This window comes from Polypterus senegalus, chromosome 10, assembly GCF_016835505.1.
Source record: "Polypterus senegalus isolate Bchr_013 chromosome 10, ASM1683550v1, whole genome shotgun sequence".
Taxonomy (NCBI): domain Eukaryota; kingdom Metazoa; phylum Chordata; class Cladistia; order Polypteriformes; family Polypteridae; genus Polypterus; species Polypterus senegalus.
In genome coordinates this window covers 122,826,394-122,853,732 of record NC_053163.1, presented here as the reverse complement: position 1 = coordinate 122,853,732, position 27,339 = coordinate 122,826,394, and the positions used below count along the sequence as shown (strand labels likewise).

At 37.2% G+C, this 27,339-nt stretch overlaps 1 protein-coding gene across 1 annotated transcript in view; it reads right to left on the bottom strand.

Annotated features, from left to right (window-relative positions):
- Positions 1–27,339, bottom strand: part of wdr44 (WD repeat domain 44) — a 126,512-nt gene that overhangs the window by 89,388 nt on the left and 9,785 nt on the right. Inside the window, exon 2 of the mRNA XM_039766510.1 lies at positions 129–162. Coding sequence (XP_039622444.1) covers positions 129–162 — 34 coding nt within the window. The remainder of the gene's footprint in view (positions 1–128; positions 163–27,339) is intronic.

Below are 27,339 nucleotides of genomic sequence, written 5' to 3'. Positions count from 1 at the left end.
AATATGATGACAAAAGAAAAAAGAAAAAAAAACCTATCTGAAGTTGTACCTGGTATAATAAAATCTCCTTTCAATCACTACTGTGTAATGCAGTATCTGGTATTTTAAAAATTAAACTAATTACATACCTTTACAGCTGGCAGGAGAAACTTCACTGGGGATCTACAAAGACACAAAAAACAAAGGAATAAACAAACAAATAAAAGAAGGACATAAAAACATCAGTAGAATCTACAAAGTTAAATATTTAAGAAATCGATTTTTAGCAAGATGATTCATGCAACGATATATTAGTTTGATAAACTAAAATTCAGACACCATAAAAACACCAAGTTCAAAATTAACTATTATAATTTTAATTACTGTATATGCCACAGACAGTTCTTTCTTCATCAGTAAGATTCTGTGGTGAAAAGGGCAATGACAGGCAGTGAATGCACAGCTACTTTAAAAACACATTAGTAGACTGAAGGGAAGAAGAAATGCAAAATATTCTAAAGGACATGACCTGCACCCTACATTTAAGCATGTCTAAAGTTAGTCTATTCTAGTGTCACTTGCCAGAAACAGGCAATTTTATTATATCACATATATTCCACCTGCGTTGCATTAAACCACTTATACCACTACTTTAGCTGACTTGTGTAAATCATTTACAGTCACAAAAAGTCTTGTTAGCAGTGTCTTCAGCAAAAAAATGCCATTGTTTCTGTCAAAATAAGTTTAAAAATATACAGCTAGATCTAAGCATTGATGCTCTAAGTTGTATCATATATTTTTCTCCACTTGGCTGGAATGCTCAACAGTATTCATTGAAAGGTTTGCATCACAATCAATTTTAACATTAAAAAAACTCCATTGTTTTAGTAAGACTTTGTAGCTATGAAAACATAGGCCTGCAATTAAAAATAAAAACTGTATTTGCGTTTCTTTAATTTGATGATTTAAATTTTCAAAAATCTTATTTCATCTGTTACAAAGTTAAAATCTGACAGAAAGAAAAAAAATTGAGCACTAAGGTACTGTACCTATTTGAAACTGTCATTAATAAATGTAATATTATTTTATAGTATATTCTTTCTGGTGCAGTACCAGTAGTTTATTGTTTATTACATGCAAAAATCAAAAGCTAAAAGTTTTTTTCTTAGACCAAGCACTGAAAACGTAATTTTTCAGCATTACTGCATATTCTCACAGTAAATGATATGAGATCTTCAAATATGGATTAATAAACCAAACGAATACTGTAATTGTTGCCAGGTGCTTCAACTAAGTACTGAGAAATTGGTCAATGTGATATTTCATTTTTATTTTTAATAAATTTGCAAAAAATGATAAAATCCTGTTTTCACTTTGTAATTCTGGGATATGGAGTTTTGCTTGATATGGGAAAAAATAATTAAAATGATTACAGTATAAGGCTGCAACATAACAAAATGTGAAGGGGTCAGATTAAATCTTTGAATTACTTTTTAGACATACACATACCGGTATATTTAGAAATTTCAAAAGAATGATACTTGAGTATCCAGTTGATATGAAAATGCCGAAAAAGTAATGGTGCTATCTTTTTTTACAGTACTGGTAGCACAGAGTGAAAGTTGTTACCAAAACTGATGAGTAATTAAAAGTGGATGTATAAGACATGATAAAAGTATGAGTGAAAACTACACATGAAAATTGCTTACAGTGGTAAAGCACCAAATTAAAAATTGTTAAAAAAAAGCAGAAGTCATGCGTGGAAATCTTTTATGTTGAAGGCAAAAGAATTTCCATGTGTGACTGGAATCTGTAATCATGCTTATTATAAAAAAAAAAAAAAAGGCAAAACACACACACACACTGTTTAACTTGTAGATGCTGAGATTAATCACTTTTTAGTAACACAACTTGGGACAAATAAAGTTCTATTTATCTATCCATTCTATACAGTCCCAGTAAAGGAACGGAGGCTTTGCATTCATTCTCTGATTGAACATATAAAGATATACGTTCGAGCATACATCCACTTTCAACTTTGAAATGTATTAATGTCAAAACTAGTTTACTTAAATGATAGCTAGGTATGTACTTGATTTATATATCAGTATTTTAAAGCTGCTGTTACTATCATCCTCTTTAATAAAACCCTTGTGTGCGTCCAGTGTCCGTGTGTGTGTCTTCTGGTGAAGTGCGCATGCGCGGGGCCACACGGCACATGTTCAGTCTCTTCCTGTGCATTCCCTGTGTGTGCAGAGAGAGAGAGAGAGAGAGAGAGAGAGAGACACACACAGGTGCGTGCGCACGACAGACAGACACGCAGACCCACGTGAGAGACGGACAGACACGCACGCGCAGGCAGGCAGGCCCACGCGAGAGACGGACAGGCACGCACAGGCACGCACAGGCACGCACGCACGAGAGACGGACAGACACACGCACACACAAACACGCACGCACACACACGCACACGCGCACACGCGACGCGCGCGCACGCGCGCCGCCGCACACACGCACGCACACACACACACACGCACGCAGGCAGGCAGGCCCACGCGAGAGACAGGACAGACACGCACACACGCACGCCCGCCTGACAGAGAGACACACTCACACACACACAGGCAGGCCCGCATGAGGGACAGACACACACACACACGCAGGCCCGCTACAGAGACAGACACGCACACACACTTTTCTTGGTTGTTTATTAGATTATGGATTTTTCAAATGTTCATTTTTTTCCCTGTGCTTAAAACTCATTAAAAAAGGTGTTTTTAGCAAGCGGGTCGTAAGGCTATAGCATGAACTCTTGCAGTGTTAGTTTTCTCTGTTGTTCAAGGTTTTCTCAGTGTTATTCAATGTTTTTACATTTAGTTTACAATTACGCTGTGCATTCAATGGTATAATTAACTATATTTGTGCTTAAAATCTTAAAAAATATATATTTACATACAGTTCATATGATCTGGAACGGATTAATTGTATTTACATACAATCCTATGGGGGAAATTACTTCGGTCCCACTGTATTACTTTCCGACAAAATTACAGGCATTATACGGAAATACAAACCAGTATTACTGAGAGAGAAAATTAAAGGCACACAATACAGTGACGCATATTACAGCCACATACAAGGTCCCTTGCCATTTAATATAGACTGTTCCTACTAATGTTTATGCACTACTGTTCTAGCGCCCGTTATTGTAACGGGCTTAATGTCTAGTAAGAATATAAAATATAAAACTACTATTACAGAGAATGGTATAATGGTATTCACTTTAATAATGGTGGCTCTTTTAATTAAAAACCCAGTGAAAGGGATTTTCATTTTTGCCATTATATCAAGTATTATGAAATTTCACTGTCATGGACATCAAATACAAACATTCTGGATTTTTTTTGTGTACAGTGATCCCTCGCTATATCGCGCTTTGACTTTCGCGGCTTTACTCCATCGCGGATTTTAAATGTAAGCATATCTAAATATATATCATGGATTTTTCGCTGGTTCACGAAATTTCTGCGGACAAAGGGTCGTTTAATTTATGGTCAGGGGTGCGGAAATCCAACGCCCGACTTGTCCGACACGGGTAAATCGACTGTCGGACAAGCGTGTTTTTCTGGTTTCAGTTGTCCGTGAACAAGTGCAATTTCCTGGAGAAAAAAGAATTATATGTGCTGTGCAGGGCACATTTTAGCACTACTTTCAAATTTTAAACATTTGGGTATGTGCTTCATGCGGAAACAGTCTACTTAGGCATGTTCTTCATGTCTCAAATTGGTATTCAATATTGTTTACAAAATGACGGCTGATTTTTCAAAGGGGAATCACTCTCATGGTCTTACATAAGTATTTTACCCTATTATTTACACGCTTGGAGATGCGGTCATTTTTTTCATGCCAACATTACGATGTAATTTGATGATTTTTCATTATAATCGATAAATGTTATACATTATTAATAAAATTCATTTTTTCCACATAAAAATGCGATCATTTCACATACAATGCAATTGTTTTCTCCACATAAAGCTTCTTAGGCAGTTAATCTTTCCTGAAATTTGCGATTTCACGTAGGTTGTGATATATTGAGGAGTTAAGAAATTTATTGCGTGACATCAATTTTGATGAGCTGTCTATAGATCGTTTTTGATTAGAGAATTTTTCATATAAAACAAGTTGGTTTCGCGCTGTCAGTTTATTAAAAATAAAGAAGAAAACATTCTAACGGTTTCCAAATGTTATGAAATATCAATAAAAATCTTCACTTAGACGCGATTATTTTTTTCTCCGACAACATCGGTAATATTTACTTCTTTGGAAATGTACAATCTTGCGGAATTTCAAATACGTCATTAGGAATTACCTGCGTAACCCATAATACACTGCGGTAAGCACGTTGTTCTCGCGATATGCGTGTTGCAGAAACTGAAACAAGTAGCATCGCGGATAAGAACCAATTGCTTGATTAAAACTGGGACAACAGGCCCTGAAAAACCTACGGGGCGTATTAAGGCCACGTGAAAAAATACGGACACAGTGAAGACAAAAAAAAATGTAAATGTCGAGATTAAAGTCGACATTTCCACTTTATTCTTGTAGTTTATTTTATTAGTAGAATGTCCCAAACTAAATTTCATCTTAAAATGAATGTTTCATTTACTATATTTTCTCAAACCCCGTCATAAATTAATGTAGAACATTAAATGCTTTATATTAAGTGTTCCCTGACCCAGTTGTTAATTTCTGCGCGCTTCTTAAACTGACTTCCTCTTGCACTGAGGAAGCGTCGGCAGCAGTCGCCACACATTGACTTCATGATATTCCTGTTCAATGAACATTCAGAATACTAAGATAAATACTTTATCTTTTTCACGATGAAATGCATTAAAACATGTATTAGACATGGGTGGCGGGGGGCACGGTGGCGTGGCTGGCTCCCTTGCATTAAGGGGTCCTCAGGTCTACATTCAGTGACCTACGTTCAGTGTAGAGAAGTTTATGGCAGGTGTGACGAGGCTCCAAAAAACTGGATATTTGAATGGGTATCGCACAGGTTTAACTGACATATTGTGTTAATGTCGGGTTCGTGATCTGGAGGTCGGAGACACGAACGCAGAATTCAATGGATGTTTTTTCTGAGCAGGCTTTCTTTATTACATGTTTGCTGTGTCTATCTTACGTACTAAACCCCCAGTTCCTATCCTTTGTCTTTCTCCAAATAACCAATCACCACACGATAAACGTCTTTGTGAAATTAAAACTAGTTATAAACCTAGACCTAGTTTTCAGAACTTTAAAAAATTTTTTCGTTATACATGTTTAATTATGCCATCCATTCAAAGGTCTAAGCTTATAACTAGTTTTAATTTCACAAATACATTTATCGTGTGGTGATTGGTTATGTGCAGAAAGAAAAAGGATATGAACTGGGGGTTTAGTAAGTCAGATAGAGACGTGAGTCTAAAAGTAAGAAAAAAGTGGTTCAATTGAAAAAGCGTTTTCTAAAGCTGAACGCTCGGAGGTTGAGCGTTATGCTAGGCTGTTCAATACTGCTTCTTTAGAAGAGTTTGACCCACGACCAGCTGTGGAATTCTGGCTGTCACCTGGCAACAGGCACATCACTCATAAAAAACCTGAAAAGTCATCAGCATCCACTTCTGCAGGACCATCAGTCTAGGAACCATGTAGTTCAGCTCAAGCAGATATTAACAGCATTCAGCCCATGCTGTCTGAGATAGTAATGATTCTTGGGGGAGAAGATGTTGCAAGACAAAAGCTGAAGAACATGACAGAAAATGAATCAGGACAGTGTTCTGTTATGTAACTGTAATATATGAAAAAATAACTAGTGTAGCTATAATGAAGGCATTGTTTATTAGCCAGTTAAAATAAGGGAATCTTTTATATACTGTTCTAGAGCAAGGTGGCAAAATACTACTCCCTGAAAGAACTTTTTTCAGTTTTAAAATTGAAGGCAGTTTTGGTAACAATAAAAGAGATCAAAAAATAAACTATTTTTCACTTGTTATTTGTTTATGGGCAAGTAAATTTAACTGGCGGACAAGTGGATTTTCTAAGTTTACTTGTCCGTGGAAATAAATTTGATTTCCACACCCCTGATGGTACACGCTTCCTCAGTTTGTTTGCCCAGTTGATTTCATACAAGGGAAGCTATTGGCAGATGGCTTAGAAGCTACCCAGAGCATGTATTACATATTAAATAAAACTCCTCAATGATATACGATGTGCTTCCCTTGCGGTGTTTGATTGTTTGCTTTTTTTCTGTCTCTCTCACTCTCTCTGCCTGACGGAGGGGGTGTGAGCAAAGGGGCTGTTTGCACAGAGGCTGTTTGCCTAGAGGATACGGATGCTCCTCTACAAAATGCCGCTTTATCGTGGTGCTTCGGCATACTTAAAAGCACAAAAGCATGTATTGATTTTTTGATTGTTTGCTTTACTGTCTCTCTCTCTGAAATTCTCTGCCCCTAACGTTTACTTCTTTGAAGAGGAAGATATGTTTGCATCTTTTAATTGTGAGAAAGAAATGTCATCTCTGTCTTGTCATGGAGCACAGTTTAAACTTTTGAGTAATGGGTGTTATTTCATGTCTAGGGGGTTCTAATAATGTTAACAGTGTGGGAGAGTTTATAAGGGCTTAAAATATATAAAAATAACCATACTAACATATGGTTTCTACTTCGCGGATTTTCATCTACCTAGGGGGGTTCTGGAACGCAACCCCCGCGATCGAGGAGGGATTACTGTATATACAAATACAGGGTGAGTCAAAATTATGTTAACATTCAAATACTAGAAACAATTAATTCACAAAACATACTTCATATGTGCAAGATGATTTACAGTAATGTCTCAACCTGTTCACCATCATGTTCAACACATGTACCATATGTGGTACATAAACTGTCCACAAAAATTGTACAAATATATATACATAGCAGTACCATTAGTGTTAACATAATTTTCACTCATCCTGTATATAATATATGCATATATAATACTAGGAAGCTTTGCCCCTGCTAAGCCGGCTCACCAGCCCCGCCTGCTATGCGCCAGCCTCTTTGTGGTTCTGCTGCTCGCATATGGGAATGCGAGGGTACAATTTAAAAAGATTTTTATTTTCATGGGAATTGTTACATATGCATAATAGAACTATTTTACATTACAACGAGTAATTAACCATACTAAAAAATAGTAAAACATAATCATTTGAAAGTAAATTATGTTTCATGTTGCATTAAGAGTTATTTGTTGAGTAATATGATTTCATTCTGTTTGGCCTTGAAATTAACAAGCAAATGCTTTTTAAACTTATACTTTTACTGTAAAACTTCAGTAAAAACTATTTTTTGAATTAAAATATCGTCAAAATCGCAATGAATTTTAATTCTGTGTTTGGACTTTCATCGAGACAACGCAATGTTTAACTGCCTGTGATCAAATTTCGTTTCTTTTTCTCTAATAAATAAAATTACTTTTTTGAATGTTTGGCACTGAAATTTGTTAATTGTCTTTGCAAAAGCTATTCTAAGTGGAAACTGTTAACGTTTTAATATAAATGACATATCAAGATCTCCATTGTTGTTTAATGTTATCTGCGGAAAATTCACGTCATTACCTTTCTTGGATACATCCTTCTCTCTACAGTACAGTAATTTGTGCGGTGGGATACAGGACGGTGTTTACGGTTATAGATATTCTTCGGAATATTGTAAGTTGATGTTTTCATGTTCTGCATGATCATCACCAACTGTTTCAGCATAGTCTAGTGATACTCATTTAATCAATTTACCATGTAACCGATCAATATTTTTTGCATTAATTTGTTTGATTTTGTTTCTCTCTCTCTTTATATATATATATATATATATATATATATATATATATATATATATATATATATATAAATATATACATCCATACATACATACACACACACAGTATATATGTACTATATATATATATATATATATATATATATATATATATATATACACATACACATATATATATATATATATACATACACAGTGATCCCTCGCTATATCGCGCTTCGACTTTCGCGGCTTCACTCCATGTGATTTTAAATGTAAGCATATCTAAATATATATCACAGATTTTTCAGCTGGTGCAGCTGATTTCTAGGACAATGGGTCTTTCAATTTATGTTACATGCTTTCTCAGTTTGTTTGCCCAGTTGATTTCATACAAGGGACGCTATTGGCGGATGGCTGAGAAGCTACCCAATCAGAGCACGTATTACATATTAAATAAAACTCCTCAATGATATACAATATGCTTCCAGCAGCTGCTGCTTACACTTAAAAGCTCTAACAGCCCGTATTGATTTTTCATTGTTTGCTTTTCTCTGTCTCTCACTCTCTCTGAGAAATACAGGCAGATACTTATCCATCATGCAATACCATCAGGGAGGCGTATGATTGGCCCCATTATCTGCTCCTGACGGAGGGTGTGAGCAGAGGGGCTGTTTGCACAGTGGCTGTTTGCTTAGAAGATACGGACTCGCCTGTTAAAAAAATGCTGAAAGGCTACCTTCACATTGATCCCTTCATTTCGCCACTTTATCGCGGTGTTTGCATACTTAAAAGCGCAACAGCCCTACTGATTTTTGATTGTTTACTCTCTCTCTGACATTCTCCGTTCCTGACACGCACCTTGAAGATTAAGATATGTTTGCATTCTTTTAATTGTGAGAAAGAACTGTCATCTCTGTCTTGTCATGGAGCACAGTTTAATCTTTTGACTAAAGGGTGTTATTTCATGTCTAGAGGGCTCTAATAATGTTAAAAAGCGTATTTAGAAGGTCGTAAACAGGGTTTCAATGCTCTAGCTGCGAAAATATTAGATTTATAAATAAAAAATCATACTTCTTGGAAATTCATTTATCTGTCTGGAGCGGATCAACCGCTATAAACGAGGGTTTACTGTATAACTGTGCGAAGAATATTTATAAACAGTGTGGGAGAGTTTCTAAGAGCTTAAAATATATAAAAATAACCATACAAACATATGGTTTCTACTTTGTGGATTTTCACCTATTGCGGGGGGTTCTGGAATGCAACCCCCGCGATCGAGGAGGGATTACTATATATATATATATATATACACACATACATACACACATATATATACATATATACATATATATATATATATATATACATATACATATATATATATCTATACTAATAAAAGGCAAAGCCCTCACTGACTCACTCACTCACTAATTCTCCAACTTCCCGTGTAGGTAGAAGGCTGACATTTGGCAGGCTTATTCCTTACAGCTTACTTTGAAAAGTTAAGCAGGTTTCATTTCGAAATTCTAAACTTAACAGTCATAACGGTCGATAACTGTCAACAACATCCGCCATGTTGAACTTTCTTATTTATGGCCCCATCTTCACGAAATTTGGTAGGCGGCTTCCCTGTGCTAACTGAAACCGATGTACATACTTAGTTCGGTGGTATGACGCCACTGTCGGCCGCCATATTGAACTTCCCAACGTCACTAATTCTCCAACTTCCCGTGTAGGTTGAAGGCTGAAATTTGGCAGGCTCGTTCCTTATAACATGAAATTCTACGCGTAACGTTCATAACGGTCGCCAAAGTCCGCCATGTTGAACTTTCTTATTTATGGCCCCATCTTCACGAAATTTGGTAGGCGGCGTCCCTGCGCTAACCAAAACCAATATATATATATATATATATATATATATATATATATATACATACACATATATACATATACATATACACATATATACATATACATACACATATATATATATATACATATACATATATATATATATATATATATATATATACATATATCTATACTAATAAAAGGCAAAGCCCTCACTCACTCACTCACTCACTCACTCACTCACTCACTCACTCACTAATTCTCCAAATTCCCGTGTAGGTAGAAGGCTGAAATTTGGAAGGCTCATTCCTTACAGCTTACTTACAAAAGTTGGGCAGGTTTCATTTCGAAATTCTCGCCTAATGGTCATAACTGGAAGGTATTTTTCTCCATTAACTGTAATGGAGTTGAGCTGGAAGATGTGGGGGCGAGTCATCGCCTCCCACGTAATCCGTGAACTGACTGTCAGCGCAGTGCGTAGAAAACCAGGAAGACCTCCAAAAGCGCTTAAGAAAACATGCATTATATAATTGAGAAGGCAGCGAAACAATAAGAAGCGGCGAGTGACATATACTATCATATTCATGAGTGCTGCTACCTCGGAAAGAAAGCAAGATGTAAACCTAAACTTTAAATTAAGTTCATAGACAGGCTACGCTGGCGTTTCACATGCCCACAGGTAATCGGGGATACAAGTTTAATGAGAGGGCGGGATATAAGCGAGTTTTGATCACTTTGTAACTAAGTTAAAATTGTAGGTGAAGGGGTGTGCTTATGCAAATTCCGAGAGACTGTGTTTGTGGGGATTGACAGTTAAAGGCGGGTGGGGAGTCACGTCATCATCTCCCCTCCCATTCATCTATTTGCTCTGAGCTGAGCTCAGCGCTAACGCCGTCTTCGAAGCAACCGTCAGACTGCCACCAAATACTCACAGAAAAATCCACAAGTTAATACACACGCTGTCTCTAGAGTTTCTCACACTGAATCCTCCAGGCACTACTTACAAAAGGTCACATTGACAATGTGTTACGTTATTTTTAAAATCTTTCCTTTTCTTAGCACAAGCACAGCTGAGAAGCTTGATGCATGTGCTCCATAACGTTAAAAATAATGCATTTAATCACACTTTGCATTACAAGCAAAGGGGCTTTTGTCAATGCATGATTTCCTGGTACACGATTACATTGATCAAGCGCATCCCGATTCATTTTACCCTCGCACCACCTTAGTTTGAGAAGAAGTATGAAAAATAGAGGTTAACACAGAAAAACAGATCACCAATTCAAGCTTTATGAATAATCGATTAAGCCATCAATAATTGTTTTGGTAAAGCCATCCTCCTTCCATTTTATAATTTTTCCGCCACTAGCCATGATTAAATGAGCGGTAAAAAGTAAGAGCAAAGCGAGGGTGACTTATTTAGGCAGGCATATATATGACAGCAACACTCATGACAATGTCAATCATGTTACGTTATTATTAAAATGTTTCCTTTTCTTTTCATTACTTCTTTAACACACTACTTCTCCTGCGAGGCGGGTATTTTGCTATATATATATATATGAATGACCTCCAAAGGCTGAGACTTTTGATATCATGAGCGTGTCTGCAAAACTGGGTCTCCTGCCCAGCAAAAGTCGAGCAGCCAGCGCGTGCATAGCTGTGCCGGCCTTTGAGGCGCTGACTGCGCTTCTGCCTTAAGTCAAAGTGAGCACTTTTAATTTTTCATCCTCCCCTGCGCTATAGCCCAGACAAGTGCAAACACGGGACCCCTTTTCTACACCACGGCAAAATAATATTAAGGCGATTCACACTTTCTTTTGCGTTATACGATTATGAGGTCCTCACCTCGGATTATGAAGACACGCACGAGTGGAGGACTGACAGTGCCATCACAGCCGATTAATGGCGGGGCGTCTCACCAGTCTACACAAGACCCACGCGACTGTCCCAAAAGGCGATCATAGCGTCAGCGAACACATCTCTCTATACTATATAAAAGAAAAGGCAACTTTCCTTTCTTTACACCTTTTTCCTTTTATCCCAAACCAAAGCCTTTCTCTCTTAACACTGCAGAGGACACAAAACTAATTTTCTTTAAATGCGGTAAGGCACATTACCAGAGGCACAAATTTGAGCGTTCACATAGAAAATGTAATTTCTATACCACAGCCGTCGTGTAGCGCCTTTCAAAAGGGATCTACTACCGAGAGATGATCCATATACATTTTAGCTGCTGTTAGTTACTTACCTGTTGTGTTACACAGTCTTTAAAATGTAGTTTACCATAACCACTCCAGTAGTGCTCAATGTACCTGTACTTCTTAAAGCGTTAATGTTTTACTGTTTAATAACTTATAGACTATATTTTATTATTTTTCCCTTGCACTCAGTGACCAAAGCTATACACACACATATAGACACATACAAACATACACACAAGTATATGTATGTGTATATATATGTATGTATATGTATATATATATATATATATATATATATACACACACACACACTATCTACATTATATTTATATATATATATATATATATATATATATATACACACACATACATACACATATATATAATTTGTGTGTGTGGATGTATGTATGTGTGTGTATATATGATGTAGATAGGTATATATATATATATATATATATATATATATATGTGTATATGTAGATATGTATATAGATATGTAGATATGAAGATATGTATGTGTATATTGTGGTCCCCGGCCGGGCTCCAGGAGGAGGAGAGGAGGGCTTGTGCCTCCTCCAGACCGCGAGGGTGATCCGTCTTGGTTGTGTAGGGGACCACGGGTACAGGGCTTGGAAGCCCAGCCCTGTAGGGACCCGTGGACACCGCCAGGCGGCGCCCGATGCCGGTTTACCCTGTGTGGTCTTTGGCCGGGGGTGGAGCCCGGCCGGGATGCCTTGGAAGACCGGAGGGAGGCGTGTGCCTCCTCCAGACTGAGTGGGGCGTCCGTCCTGGTTAGGCAGGGGCCTGGGTACAGGGCTTGGAAGCCCAGCCCTGTAGGGACCCGTGGCCACCACCAGCGGCGCCCGGTGCCTAATATCCGGGAGCCCGGCACTTCCGCCACACCAGGAAGTGCGGAGGACTGGGTGGCGCCGGAGAGCGCCAGGAAAGCAGCCGACACTTCCATGCCAGCTGGGGCGTGGCTAAAGAAAGAGGCGGGAAACACCTGGGGCTCATCCGGGGCATTATTTAAGGGGCGCCTCCCTCCAGTCATTTGGTGGATGTGGGTGGAAGTGGACAGAGCTGGAGAGGACAGGGAGGCGGCCAGGACAAAGGCACAGAGACTGTGGGCCCTGGACTTTGGGGATTCAGTGCCAAGGCTGGGGTTGTGAGTGCTGCGTGATTTGGACTTGATATTGTATATAGTGTATAATAAACGGTGTGTTGGGTGAAAATATGTTGTCCGTCTGTCTGTGCCGGGGCCAGCGTTCACAATATATATGTATATATGTATGTATGTATGTATGTATGTATGTATGTGTGTGTGTGTGTGTGTGTGTGTATATATGACAGCAACAATCAAAGCTGTGAGAAAACAGTAAAAAGGAGGCGTGTCAGGCGTGTGATACATTTTCTGATGCAGCTAGACGAAAACAACGTTGTGATGCTGCCGCCAAATACACAAAACAATTACTTTGACAATCATGTTACATTATTTTTAAAATGTTTCCTTTTCTTTCTCTTTCCTTCTTTAACACACTACTTCTCCGCTGCCAAGCGCGGTATATATATATATATATATATATATATATATATATATATATATATATATATATATATATATATATATATATAGATAGATATATATATATATATATAGATAGATATGAGAACAACACTCATATCAATGACAAAACAATTACATTAACAATCATGTTACGTTATTTTTAAATTTTTCCTTTTCTTTTTATACCTTCTTTAACACACTACTTCTCATTTTCTTGGCCTTGGTATTCTGCTAGTATATATATATAAATACATATATATATTTGCACACACACATAAACATATATATATACATATCTATACATATACACATGTATATACACACACACATATATACATACATATATATATATATCTACATCTATACACATACATACACACATATATATATACATATCTACATATATACACACACAGCTATTTACATTATCAGTGCAATACGCTGCTTGTTAAAACGGATAACTCAGCTCTTACGTGCAAGTCTGCGTGGATATTATGAACTAAATTTTAAATAGAAGGAATTTTTATTTAGTCGACAGAAATATCTTTGGTAGGAATGGTAAAACAGACAGGAATATTATTCCTGAATAAATCAACTCAAACCTTAAACAACTTATAATATTTTGCTCTCCATAAAAATATATCCTGTCTAAATTATACAAGTTAGAAATAAAGTAAACGTTAAAAGAACAAACATTCAAATTTCTTTACTCTTATGTAATTTTATATAAAAAATAAACTTAGATTTTAAATATCCCAAAAGATTTTGCTCTCCATAAAAATATATCCTGTCAAAATTATACAAATTCAAATATGAACATGCTGCATAACAAAACCTGGAAATATAAATAAAATGTGTTCCTTTCAGCAATAACAAATCAAATCATTCAGTTGTCTTTGCTCATATGTCATTTTAGAGCTGGACGCCTGGCATCGTTTTTTGGCCGCAAGTTCGTTTCTGTTTGGTGTGAAGTTCTGTGTTGTGGAGATTCTCAGGATGGATTGCAGGTGCTCATCAGTGAGGCGACTCCTGTGTGCTGTTTTGTTAGTCTTTATCACTGAGAAGAGCTTCTCACACAGATATGTGCTACCAAACATGCACAAGGTTGAGCATGTAGACGGACTTTTTTTGTTCTTCAAAGTCACCAAAGCGCCGTGCAAACTCAGTGTGCTCAGTCCGCAAGTAGACGGAGCTGGAGCATTTCTGCGGGAATGGAGTGAATAAACTGTGCGGGCCCTGCAGTATCGTACTTTGCCTTCAGTGTGCCATTACACTGCAGCTCAATCACCACCATCTGAATCTGCACAGGTGCAGTTTCTACATCGACGGCAAATGGGTTGCGAAACAACTCAAAATTCTTTTTTTGTTCTTCAAAGTCAGCAAAGCGCCGTGCGACCTCAGTGCGCAGTGCACTCAGTTTATCAGCAAAGTGCGTATTTTGAGAACACCGTAGTGACTACTTGGTTCAACATTACTTGGCAACAGGGAAAGTGGGGCAAGTTGCACTGGTGCATTTGTGTCTCCCATAAAAGCAGCTTCACTTGAAATCACTTTGTGATTGTGCACGGGTAAAAACGTCTGCTGAAGTGTCAGATTCTTATTTAATTCTTCTGCTTTCTGTATCTTCTGCATTGCATTCAGGTTACCCTGATGTTTTGTCTCATAGTGCCGTCTTAGATTAAATTCTGTAATTACAGCCACATTAGCTCCACAAATGAGACACACGGGTTCAGTAAACATATACTCAGCCTCCCATCGGTTTTTAAAGGCTCTATTTTCAGAATCAACTTTTCTCTTCAGCATCGTGTGAGCTAGCTTCACAATAACTTGCAGCATCATAAGCTAGACTTGATTAACGCGGTAAGTGTTCGGCCAAGGCAGCTGAAGCGCTGCATTATGGGATCTGTAGTTTATTGTGTTACCAGCGCTTCATATACCCGGGCCATTAATAACAATAATACAGTATATAAAATGATCTCGGGGCGGATATAATTACATGCGGGCGGATGTGGCCCGCCCCTTGAGTTTGACACATATGGACTAAATAGAACTTGAAAAGATATATTTTTCAAATGTGATCGCGCAATTCAGATAGAGTTGAGCGCTACAGCCTGCATGCCTCAATAAGTCATCCTCCCTCGCTCTTACTTTTTTACCGTTCATCTAATGAATACACTGAGTATGGCTTTACCAAAACAATCATTGATGGCGAATAAAGTATCCATTATTGAGTATGTAGATCGGGATATATATATACATATATATATACCAGCGTATCATAGGAAAAGTAGTGTGTTAAAAAGCTAGAAAAGAAAAGGGAACATTTTAAAAATAGCGTAACATGACTGTCAATATACAGTATTTGTTTTGTGAGTGTTACTGAGTGTTGCTGTCATCAAGGATTTGATTATCATTATTTCTTTCAATCAGGGTTATATTTGTAGGATGTGTTGTGTTCAAGTTACATTCCGTGTTTGTCAATCGTTGTAAAGATGACAGGTTTCATTCATCGATTCGTTTCTTACTGCATCAATAAACAGCTCGTCTTCTTCTTTATCCGAGACCTGACACACTGCATGCATGAGTTTTTTTTTATGCACTGTCTTCCTTTAGCGGGACATTGACTTTTTCCACCGTGTGCTTTGTTTCCGCAGTAGCTGGATTTATGAATATGCTTTTATGTATCAGGCGCTTCATATTTTTGCTGCCTTTTCAATTGTGTAATTGGTTTTGTTCAGCGCTCTTTGGAACTGTTGCTTTTATCTGTGCACTGCGTCAGTTCCGTGAGCGCTTCGGTGTACATGCATCGAAGGTTCCCAGCTGTGCTGGTGCCATCTCGTGCTATGTCCATGGCTGTATTTAATGTTACCTTAGTCCTGGCACTTAAAACTTTCTCTTGCAGTTTAAGCTGAGTTTGTGCCAAACACCACCCTGACCATCTCATCTTCCTCTGCATAAGCACAGTCCTTCACCTGTGAATATTTAGTGGGAGTTTGCTATTGGATTGCCGCTGACGGACGGCCTTATATGGGCAGGCACTAAATTACAAGCGCCAGCGTAGCCTGTCTATGAACTTAATTTAAAGTGTAGGTTTACATGCGTGCTTTGTTTCGAGTAGCAGAACTCATGAATATGGTTGTATATGTCACTTTCGCTTCGCTTCTTATTGTTTAGCTGCCTTCTCAATTATATAATGCATGTTTTCTTCAGCGCTTTTGGAGGTCTTCCTGGTTTTCTATGTACTGCGTGATTACGTGGGAGGCGTGATGATGTCACACGAAACTCCGCCCCCACGGCGTTCAAGCTCATCTCCATTACAGTAAATGGAAAAACAGCTTCCAGTTATGACCATTCGCGTAGAATTTCAAAATGAAACCTGCCCAACTTTTGTAAGGAAGCTGTAAGGAATGAACCTGCCAAATTTCAGCCTTCCACCCACACGGGAAGTTGGAGAATTAGTGAGTGAGTGAGTGAGTGAGTGAGTGAGTGAGTGAGTGAGTGAGTGAGTGAGTGAGTGGAGTGAGTGGAGTGAGTGGAGTGAGTGAGTGGAGTGAGTGAGTGGAGTGAGTGAGTGAGTGGAGTGAGTGAGTGAGGGCTTTGCCTTTTATTAGTATAGATACATATATATACATACATGGCCATGGTTTTAAATGCCTATTTTTATAGTTTGAACCCTAAATACAGTATGCCTAAAAAATTACCTAAATACATTACCTAAAAACAGAATGTAAAGGTAAACCTGTCTACTGTACTGCTATGTACAGCGGTGCTAGAATGTAAAATACCGATGTTACCGCTGTCACACACATGCGAGTAGGAGGCAGCTAAAGGGCTCAAGTAATTGCAATAAAACATCCTACTTGGGGCGGCGGAGTGCACTGACTGTCTTTCTCAGTTCCCTACAGACCTTTCCCTGGAAATCCTGCACCGGCACCTCTGAAGATGTCACTTCTGAAACCGGCCCCTTTGATGACGTCACTTCTGGTTCTGGCCCCTTTGATGACATCAGTTCCTCTCAAGACCTTTAAAGCTTCCATCTTAGACTACTATAGCAGTTCTGTTTTGGACTCTGTGAGATGCACATCACTTCTTTGATAAAGGAAACCCTTTTGCAGCTGGGAAAAACAATATATGGGTGGCTGCCCCAAACCTTTATAATGTCTTGGACTCGTTTTTATGACAGTGGTGTAGTCGGCTGGATACAGTCCCAGAAGAAATAGGGACTCGGACATGTAATGAACCAGGTAGGAAAGTACTGGGGCCGAGTTTCTGGCTGGGGGTTGTGATTGTTGGGGGAGTGCGTTTGGGGGTCAGGAAGGGCTCAGTACAGGCTCCGCTCCTCAAATACAACCCCGGGCCTATAACTTACCAAATGGAGAATGTGATGGGGACATACAGGCGAAGGCTGGTTTCTGGGGATTAAACAAAAAGGGCTTATTATGTTCTCTCGGAGGAGAGAGCTGAGCCGTCCATTGGGACTGAGGTCCCAGATAAATATGGGCTATCCCCAATCCAGCAGGTAAAAATAATAAAAAACTGGATACTTGATCCTTAGAGATCAGTCCAGGAGCAGGCTATGGCCCTCTGGGAGCAGGTGGCTGTGTGGCTAAGGCCATTTGAATTAACCACCTGCCAAATAGTACAACAGGTAGCCTGTCTCCTCTTTTTAAAAGGCCTACCTAAAACCTTTGCCCAGCTGGACTGGGGTGAATTCCATTCTATGGAAGAGCTTATAAAGCTCTTGAAAACACCCAAGCCAGTCTTAAACTCTGGGAGAGCAGAACGGCCCTCTAGTGGATTTCCTAGAGATCATGTCCTACTGAATGAGTCTCTTACACATACATCGGAGCCTTTTTCTGAGTTCCTGGGACTCCGGGCGTGCAACCTACCCGAGAGCGAGGCGGGATGTAGGTGGAAGGGGGGAGATAGTTTGTGTGCTCTTGCCAACCCCCTGACGTGTTCAAATACAGGATTTGTAGTCATTAATAGTTATAAACTCCTTTCCCTGTTTGATTCTGGCAGCAACATTTCCATTGTTGATTGCCGATATGTTTTACCGCGACAGAGAATTAAAAAAAAAGACCAGTATTAAATGTATACACGGAGACCTCCGGATGTACGACACCGCCCTGTGTTTCTTGAGTCAGAGAGGAACGCTAAGAAAAAATCCCATGGGGATCCACCCTAATCCTCCCTTCTCAGCGATTCTAAGACGGGACTGGTTAGAAAATAAATGTGGTAAACTATTGACTACTCCTGATAAAAACAGGCCTCGTTGTAGATGGGGATAACTAATCTCAAGCTGTCTCCACGTCGTGTACACAGAGGGAAAGAGAGATACGGAAGCCCAAGAGGAGGACGGGGAGATTCCTGGTCCGTCGCAGGCGAATACGTCATCCACCCACGCTCGACGAGTCGGGAGGAATCCCCTCCCCTTGAGGTCAGACCGGACCCTCTCTCCGACACTTTCAGTTTACACAAACACCGGCTTCTTTTAAAAGGGAGCAGTGGAATGATGACTCCCTAAAATTTGAAAAAAATGCAGTAGTCCTGGTCAATGGCCAACGCACACATCAGCCCATGCCACAAGGACCTCACTTTGTAATAGAAAATGATCTATTATATCGATCTATTATATATATATATATATATATATATATATACAAACACACACAAGATTATGAGACAAGTTAAGGGCCTTAATTCCTCTTCTCCTCCTCCCTCTACAGAGAGGACGATTGATAGACCTCTCAATTACAGTATGTCACTTCTGCGTCCTGGCCACCTGAACTTAATTTTATCCCTTCCCAGCCTGTAACACCAGCTACAACACCTTCATGAATCAGTTCAACTTTGATTTGCGTCAACTATTCACATTTATTTTCTGTTTTTAATTTTTTGTAAGATCTTGCAATTATATAGGGATCATATGCACACATACAGTACATACACACATCAGGTCAAATTCCATTAGAACAAACTCCATTTTAGCAAAATCCTCATGTTAATTTTTTTTTTTAGTTTTTAGTTCTATCTCCTATAGGACTTATTTTGAAAATAAACATTACAGCAAAGTCTGTTTTATTTGCAAAATTCATTACAACAAAGCCATTTTCATAAATAAATAAAAGAAGCAAAACACGCATATTTCTTCTGGCCTTGACCCAAAAATCACAATTCCGCTGAAGGGCCAAGCGGATTATGTCTGCAGCCAGATTCTCTTGTGCAGTGGGGCAGATTATGAGAAGAGTTAATGTGGACCAGAGACATTGTATGTGGATGTTGAGGTGAGATAACTGCCAATCAGATTCAATTTCAGCTGTACATGAAGCTCACTGCTGCCACAACACTAACTAGACTGAGGATTAATTATTGACCCGCCCTTCAGCAAAAGTGTTGACTATTAAACTTCCTTCGTGTTTATGCTAGTCAAACAGTTTCCAGTGTGTTTCATAAACTCAATGAGAGTTTTACCCTGTGAACACTCACACACCATAATCTATCTTAATAAGTGGGTCTCCTGTAAAAACATTATTTTAGCGTTGAGACTTGTTAGAAGAGAGTATTTTCTTTTTAATTTGTGATTGAGACCTTTAACATTTCAGCTCACAAAGTTAACTGTTTGGTCACGAAGACATTGCTTCCAAACTTTTGTTGACATTTTGTAGTCTTAATTTAAGATAGTACATTATTATATAAGACAGTTTTGACCTTAATTTCCAATTTTTACAAGAGTTATTTCCATGAAACCTATTGTTGCGTTGGCTCTTACAATTATAAGGATTAAAAGGATAGATTAGAAATAGCTTGCTCTCCAAAAAAAAAAAAAGTTACATTTTAATGCATCTTTGAATTTTGTTCTCACAAATGTATTCATCCAATGAATCTTATTTTTGAACGTGATCTTCATTTCCTCAAACTCTTTATCATGTTTTTTTATGTAAAATTGTTCCAGTAAAAAAAAAAAAAGGGTGTGACTCAAAAAACAACAACTGGCAGCCAGTTAATTCATTACCAGATGTGCACCATTTATGAAAGTTACATGCATACACACATACACTGTTTGTTATGTTGCAATATTTGTTCTTATGATTAACTGTCCAGCAACCTTAAAATTGGGCATAAAGTGTCCTTCTATTTACTGGTGTAAGCAAGACTGGCCTTGTACCATTTGAGGCAGGGGTTAAACAGCAGTTGTGCCAGTTGACTTAAGTCTTTAATTATACACTACATACATTATACATTACATAAAAACTTGGGTCTATGTAAGAATATGATTGATAGCCAATGTTGTAGGTAAAACAGGGAAATTCTGCCATTTTGTTTTCTTTTTTTAAATAAAAGTGTCAGAGCAGAAAAAAGTGAAAGAAGTATGGGAACTGAAAGAAGTGTTGGAAACGGAAAGTTTGATATTTATTCAAGTTTCCATTAATGTATAGATAGCTCAAAGATGTATTGTACTATAAATCCTCCATTTCTTCTGAGAAGCAATACTTTAACCTATACAGAAAGGTGACATCAATGGTTTTCAAAGAGACGAGAAGTGATACAGAAGAAACTAATTCCAAAGTTTCTTAACTTTACCCAAATCCCAAGAGTCCTCCTAACCACTGTATAGCTGCTAAATTGGAAAACTGAAAGCAAAAAACTTAATAAGGCAGGTAATGGTGAAGAACAGGGAGTGAAATCCAACAGAAGACAACCTAAATGTTATTTTATTGTATGTAAGATTCGTATGTGACAAATAAAATTTGACTTGATTTGGTATATTTAATAAAAATATTTCTTACAAAGCATTACTCGATGCCAAATAAGCAGTTGTTTGCTTTACCTCTACTTTATTTTAGCATTGTCTTCCACGATGAGCCTTTTTTTACGTCTGAATGAATAACTTGATTCGTCATTAGCAACCAAGAAATTTTGTTTTAAACAAACCTTTTTACAATGCGGTTTAAGATACATTTTTCCAACATCAATGCTCTTCTCTTGAATCTACAATTGTTTTAAAGAATAGATTTCTAAACACTTTTCTGGCAGCCTGAAAGTATCATTTTGCTGTTTCAGTTCAGATTCTTTCCTGAACTTGAAATCCCTAAGTTACTACTGCTTTATGATTGAACTGTTCAGAAACAATCATACCAAGGAAAGCTAGTTTCCTTTCTCATAATGACAATGGAAAGGTTTAAAGTTACCATTTTCAAGACCATTTCAATGGTCAGCAATGCTTATTTTACTACCTCATTTAAAATATTGTTTCACATGCAGTATGAAATGGCTGCTGACTTCACATATATTGCCTAAAACAATGAGGCATACTTTAATAATGAAAAATATATACAGGTCTCTTATATTACATTTTTTCTGCAACTGTACTGGGGAAAAAGAAACTCGGTTTAATGCTGTATGTTATTCAATGCAAAGTATTAAGCAAAGACCAATGCAACTGGTTCATTACTTATAGTTATTGTGCTTTGCTTTAATATTTTCCTTGTATTGTTTAACATGGTAGTTTCCTAATAAGCATTTTACAGACTTTTTTCCTAAGGTGCAAGTAAAGGCAATCACTTGTATAATAATTATAATGTGAAGGAAATGTTTAAGGACCATTATAATGCCAAATTAAATAGTTCAGTTGTTTCATTTTTAAAATAAAGTACATACAGACTCACATTACCTAAATACATATAATAAAAGCAAGCTCCAGGAAAAAAAAGAAGCACAGCTATCAAAAACAATATTAACATGTTCAAACAGTCATGACATAATTCATCTGAGTTTCTTATTTGCATGACAGGCAGTGTGATGTGTCCCTGGTTTTACTTTTGCTTTGTTTCCTTTGTGTGAACTGAAAATCCTGTTTTTATGAAGGGCTGTATAGCATTCTTTTTAGTATTCAGATGTCTCTTTCACACAACAGTGCACAGGTCATAAGTGCTTAATACTTTACAAATGTGAAAAACAAATACATTACTGATAATAGTATACATATTTAAAAAAACACAAGTTCTTAAAATATCAAGCTCACCTGAATTACATTTTTGCTGTAACTGTGAAGGGGTGAAAGGGGGTGGGCGAAGAAGGCAAGTATTATTTACTGATTGCCTGCTGTAGCTCAACACTCAACTGTTGTTCTGTGCTAAGAAGTTTCAAGTTGGATCTGGTCCTGCACAGACCAAACTTGTTCAATGGCTGCTTTTTTTCTTTTTTCATCACTTTTGTGCTTGAACAGTGCTTTTCTTGTTGATCATGTTACTTTCACTGAAATTTGCATTGATTTGAAGGTTATAGTTTTCACCAGCTTATTTTAAGCAACTATGCACAAGTCATAACATATTGTGACTTGAGACCTACCATGAGCAAGAAAGTAAAAATATAAATGATAATATATATATATATATATATATATATATATATATATATATATATATATATATATATATATATATAAACAAAACATATATGATACCAAAAAATATTTCCGTTCCAGAATATTTAAAATTTAAACTACATCTGATTTTTCAAAGTCAATGGGCCGAAGTTATAGTGTCATTGGTTAATCAGTTTATCAAAAGTGCTATGTAACTTTTTTTTTTTTAAAACCAGGGGCTAATATTTTTTAGTTCTCTTGAGCTGTTTATGTTGAACTTACAACATACAGTCCCTTGTGATGCTGGTGTGAAAAAGATTACAGCAGAACTCTGTATTATAGTAATGTTTGGTAATGTTATAAAGGTAACCTAAAGATGATTCATTCAAATCTAAACTGCTTAAAATCTTCCATTATCATCAAATCCTAAAATCATTACTGCCTCAGTGGATTTGAATAAATGACTACCAACAAAAGTTACTAATTATTTTTGTTCACCCAAAATCACTGCCTTGTTTTCTTCCTATCACATTTTGAAAAGCAGCACCTCTATCAGCTACAAGAGAAAAAAAATAGCAATTCATTAATAATGGCTTGCCTCCATCGGTTAATTTGCAGGGTTTCTTTTTTTCTTTCAATTTTATTTACTCTTTTTTTCAACTTCAGAAAAGTACTGATAGTCAATTGATATTGTGAACTTAATGATATTATGCAGGGGGTCAACATTGTTGGCATTTTTAGAAAAACAAGTTATACACTGATAACAAAAATGTAGTATAATTGGTTTATATGAGATTTATTGTCAAATGTGATGAACCTCCCAGCCTGCCAAAGGGATTGAAAATGTTGCCTGAGATTTTCATGGTTTCTAACTGTATGAACCATGAAGATTCTAATTGCATTCAATTCACAAAGGGGGAAATAGCCCTTTAAATGTTATCTGTGAGGCAAAACTGGGTCCCAAAGCCACACATTTTCTGAAACAATGCTACAAGATAAATGATGTAATTCAATGAGATATTGAAATTGTTAAAGCGGTTGCAAAAAAAGCAGTTGCTACCTTTGATGACATACTGTACTTGTCAATGCTTTGATTTATAGTTTTTGAGTGTATGGAGCAACTCACTGGCTGATGGGAATTGTAGTCCCCACTTCAGTATTTGGCATTAAGTTGTAAGACAAGCACTTGCTAAATGTGTCTTTGCTGAGCTTCGTCAAACTTTGCTCCATTCACTTTGCTTCTGCAGACAGCATTCATTTGCATAAACACACTCCATAGCTCCATGAGATCGTTGTGGTGCAGTAGAATGTCCAACTTATTATACAGTATTATTATTGACAGCCAAAAAAAGTTTATTTTTCTACAATATCACCAAATCTCAATCAAATCCGTCAAGACATCTTTGAGATGTTGAGGTAAATTTTTCTGTTGCTTTTTTTTTTTATATATATAAATACCTAAATATTAATGTCTTTTCCTAGTGGATACCTACTTGCTATAACCTCCTGACAAATTTCAGCTTTTTAGGTAGATGGAAAATAGTGTTTTTGTTGATGAGTAAGTGGGTGAACTTTGCATTTTATATAGACAGAGAATGAGATTGAGGATTTAATGTTGGAATCTTAATTCTTCACTAATTTGATAGCCTTAGATCAAACAAAGAAAAAAACACTAGATTTGAAGAGGCTAAAGGAAGACAGGATTATCCTTCTACTTAATTAATTCAACTCCTTCTTCACCATTCTAAATGGGTATTGACTTAGAGCATTGTTAGGTGGAGGATATTTAGAAATGGCTTGCATTAATTAAGAATGAGTTTGCAAACAGAACATTTGTCAAAATTGCTCAAGGACAAAGTTTATATGAGAAAGGAGGATGTACCTGTTAAATAAAGTAATAGATCATCAGCTTTTGCTTAAGACGGTCCCTCACAACCCTGTGTATCTGTGAACACCAACATAAAGAAAAGCAAGTGCTCTATGGTCCTGTTAAATATCAGAGGGAATAAGTGGCACTGGCAACTGTGTTTTGAACCATGATGCACAGAGTAATCTTGTTCAAAAAGCATTTTTGTGTTAACAGAGGCATCAGAAGATAAGTACAATAATTTGACCCATGCGATTAAGTGCAGTACAAAACAAAATCTCTAAAATGTTGAAAATTTGTATTTCTACTTGAGGGGAAAGTTAAAGTCAGTCTGCAAATTTAGATATTCTGTGTAGAAATATATTGAGGAAGATGCTGAGTATTGTTTACTAAGATGCAAAATTAAGTGATAAGATAATACAAGAGATTTTTGAACAGAATATGAAATTATCATACAGAGCTGTGGAAAACAAATTTTCCTTCTTTCTAATATTGTTTTCGCATATTTTACACAATGAATGACTGCAGGCCTTTAGACAAAATGCAACATTAGAAAAAGGAAAATGGGTGAACGCATAACACATAGTATAAAACCTTATTTTCTTTATTCATACAAGTTATCCAACACTCCAGTTGCTCTTGTGAAAAATGAATTGACCCTACTGTTTCAATATGCGACTGCAACACCTTTAGTATGGAGGAATATTATGGACATACATACATACATACAGTACATGTGATTTCTCAGTTTTTTTATTTTTAATAAATTTGCAAAAACCTCAAGTAAACGTTTTTCATGTTGTCATTATGGGGTGGTGTTTGTAGAATTCTGAGGATAAAATTAATTTAATCTATTCTGGAATAAGGCTGTAACATAAAATGTGGAAAATGTGATGCGCTGTGAATACTTTCCGGATGCACTGTACATACATAAAAATATAAATGAGCAAATACAGATGTTGGATAACTTAATGACTAAATATATTAAGTAGCAGTTTCGAAAATATATCTTTACTTTAGCTCCCGTTATCTGATGGGAAATATACAAAAAACTAGAGAATATCAGGAAGGGGCAAATATTTTTTCACAGCAGTGTATGTATAAGATTCAATACTTGCATATGAAAGGTGTACTGAAAAAAAACATGAATTCAGTCTGACTGACATAAAAACAAACACACACACACAATTGTCAGGCATTTTACATTTATGTAATAAACAATGGCTTCAGCAGATTTCGGAGCACAAAAAAGATGTGGGTTGACATAAAACTTTCACTCAAATTCAAAAGCAGGGGGGTGTTTAAGTCAGGTAACAAAAAAATTTCTCATAAATTTGCTCTTATCACAGTTGAGAGCATATACATCAGATAAGTGTATATTAAATTGTCTTCCCTTTATTATAACATACTGACCACTAAAATTACATTACCTGCATGTAGCTGAAAGTTACATTTTTGTGGACAAAGACTGCTGTGCCTTAAATGTTTAATGTGATAGTATAACAGTCCAAATGTGCATCGTTTCAGGGGGTAGGTAGGCACTGTTGAATATGACTAAACTGCATACAATTTTAGCCAGCAGCCATACCTTCTGAACTTCAGAACCTGCAGTTCATATAAAGCTAAGAATATTTGGGCCCGGCCAGTATTCTGTTCAGAGACCATCTAATTAAAAGTTTGGGTGGCTGTTAGAAGAGGTGCCCCATTCAGGGTGCTTTAACCCTGTGTTCTGTGTATGGATCCCAATACTCCAGTGCAGCAACAAGGACACTGTGCTGTAAAAATAGTCACTGTCATTCGGATGAGACCTAAACTACTGTCCTGACTCTGTGGAAATAAAAGATCCCCCGAGCATCTTTCAAAAAGAGTAGGGTGTTTCTCAATGTCCTGGATAAATTGCCCACCATGACCTAGTCATTTTTGCCACCTAATCATCCCCTGTCCCTTAATAGCTAACTCCCTCAACCCTTCAACACCAAAGAGCTGATGTGTGGTGAGCATACTGGAGCAGGAATGGCTCCTGTCACATCAACCAGGTGGGTGCTAGACATTGGTGGTAGCTAAAGTGGTCCTCCACTGTCTGTGTAAAGCAATTTGCGTAGTTCAGAAAAACGATAAATAAATGTAAATTATTATTATTATGGGGTGATGTCAACATACTGGGAAAATGAATGCTGCTCGGGACAGCAGAAGGGGATGGTGAAATTTTTGTGCTGCTACACAAGGGATCTGTCATGATTCCATTGTTTTGTATGATAGTGATGGAAACCATGATCAAAGACGTGAATGAAGGGTTACCATGGGAGCTCCTGCATTACAATAACCTTACACTGATGGCAAAAAGTGAAGTGGAATAGAAGAAGTTACTGAAATTGAAATGCAATGGAAGATGCAAGCCGCATAAGGGGTAGAGGTTTTGGGAGAACCTCAGTCCATTGCAAAAAAAAAAAAACAAAAAGAAATGGGCATGTAAAACATCTAGTAATGTAAAGGGTAGTCTACACGTGGCAAGTGTGACCTGTCTTTGTAGAGGGTGTGTGGGAAGAATGAAGAATGCTGATGTATAAAGTACAAATGTAGGTATTAGCAATGAAGTTGTTTTAGAGAAAGCAAGTATAATAACTACACAGTCATATATGGTTTTAAATTACAATTCAGGAGTA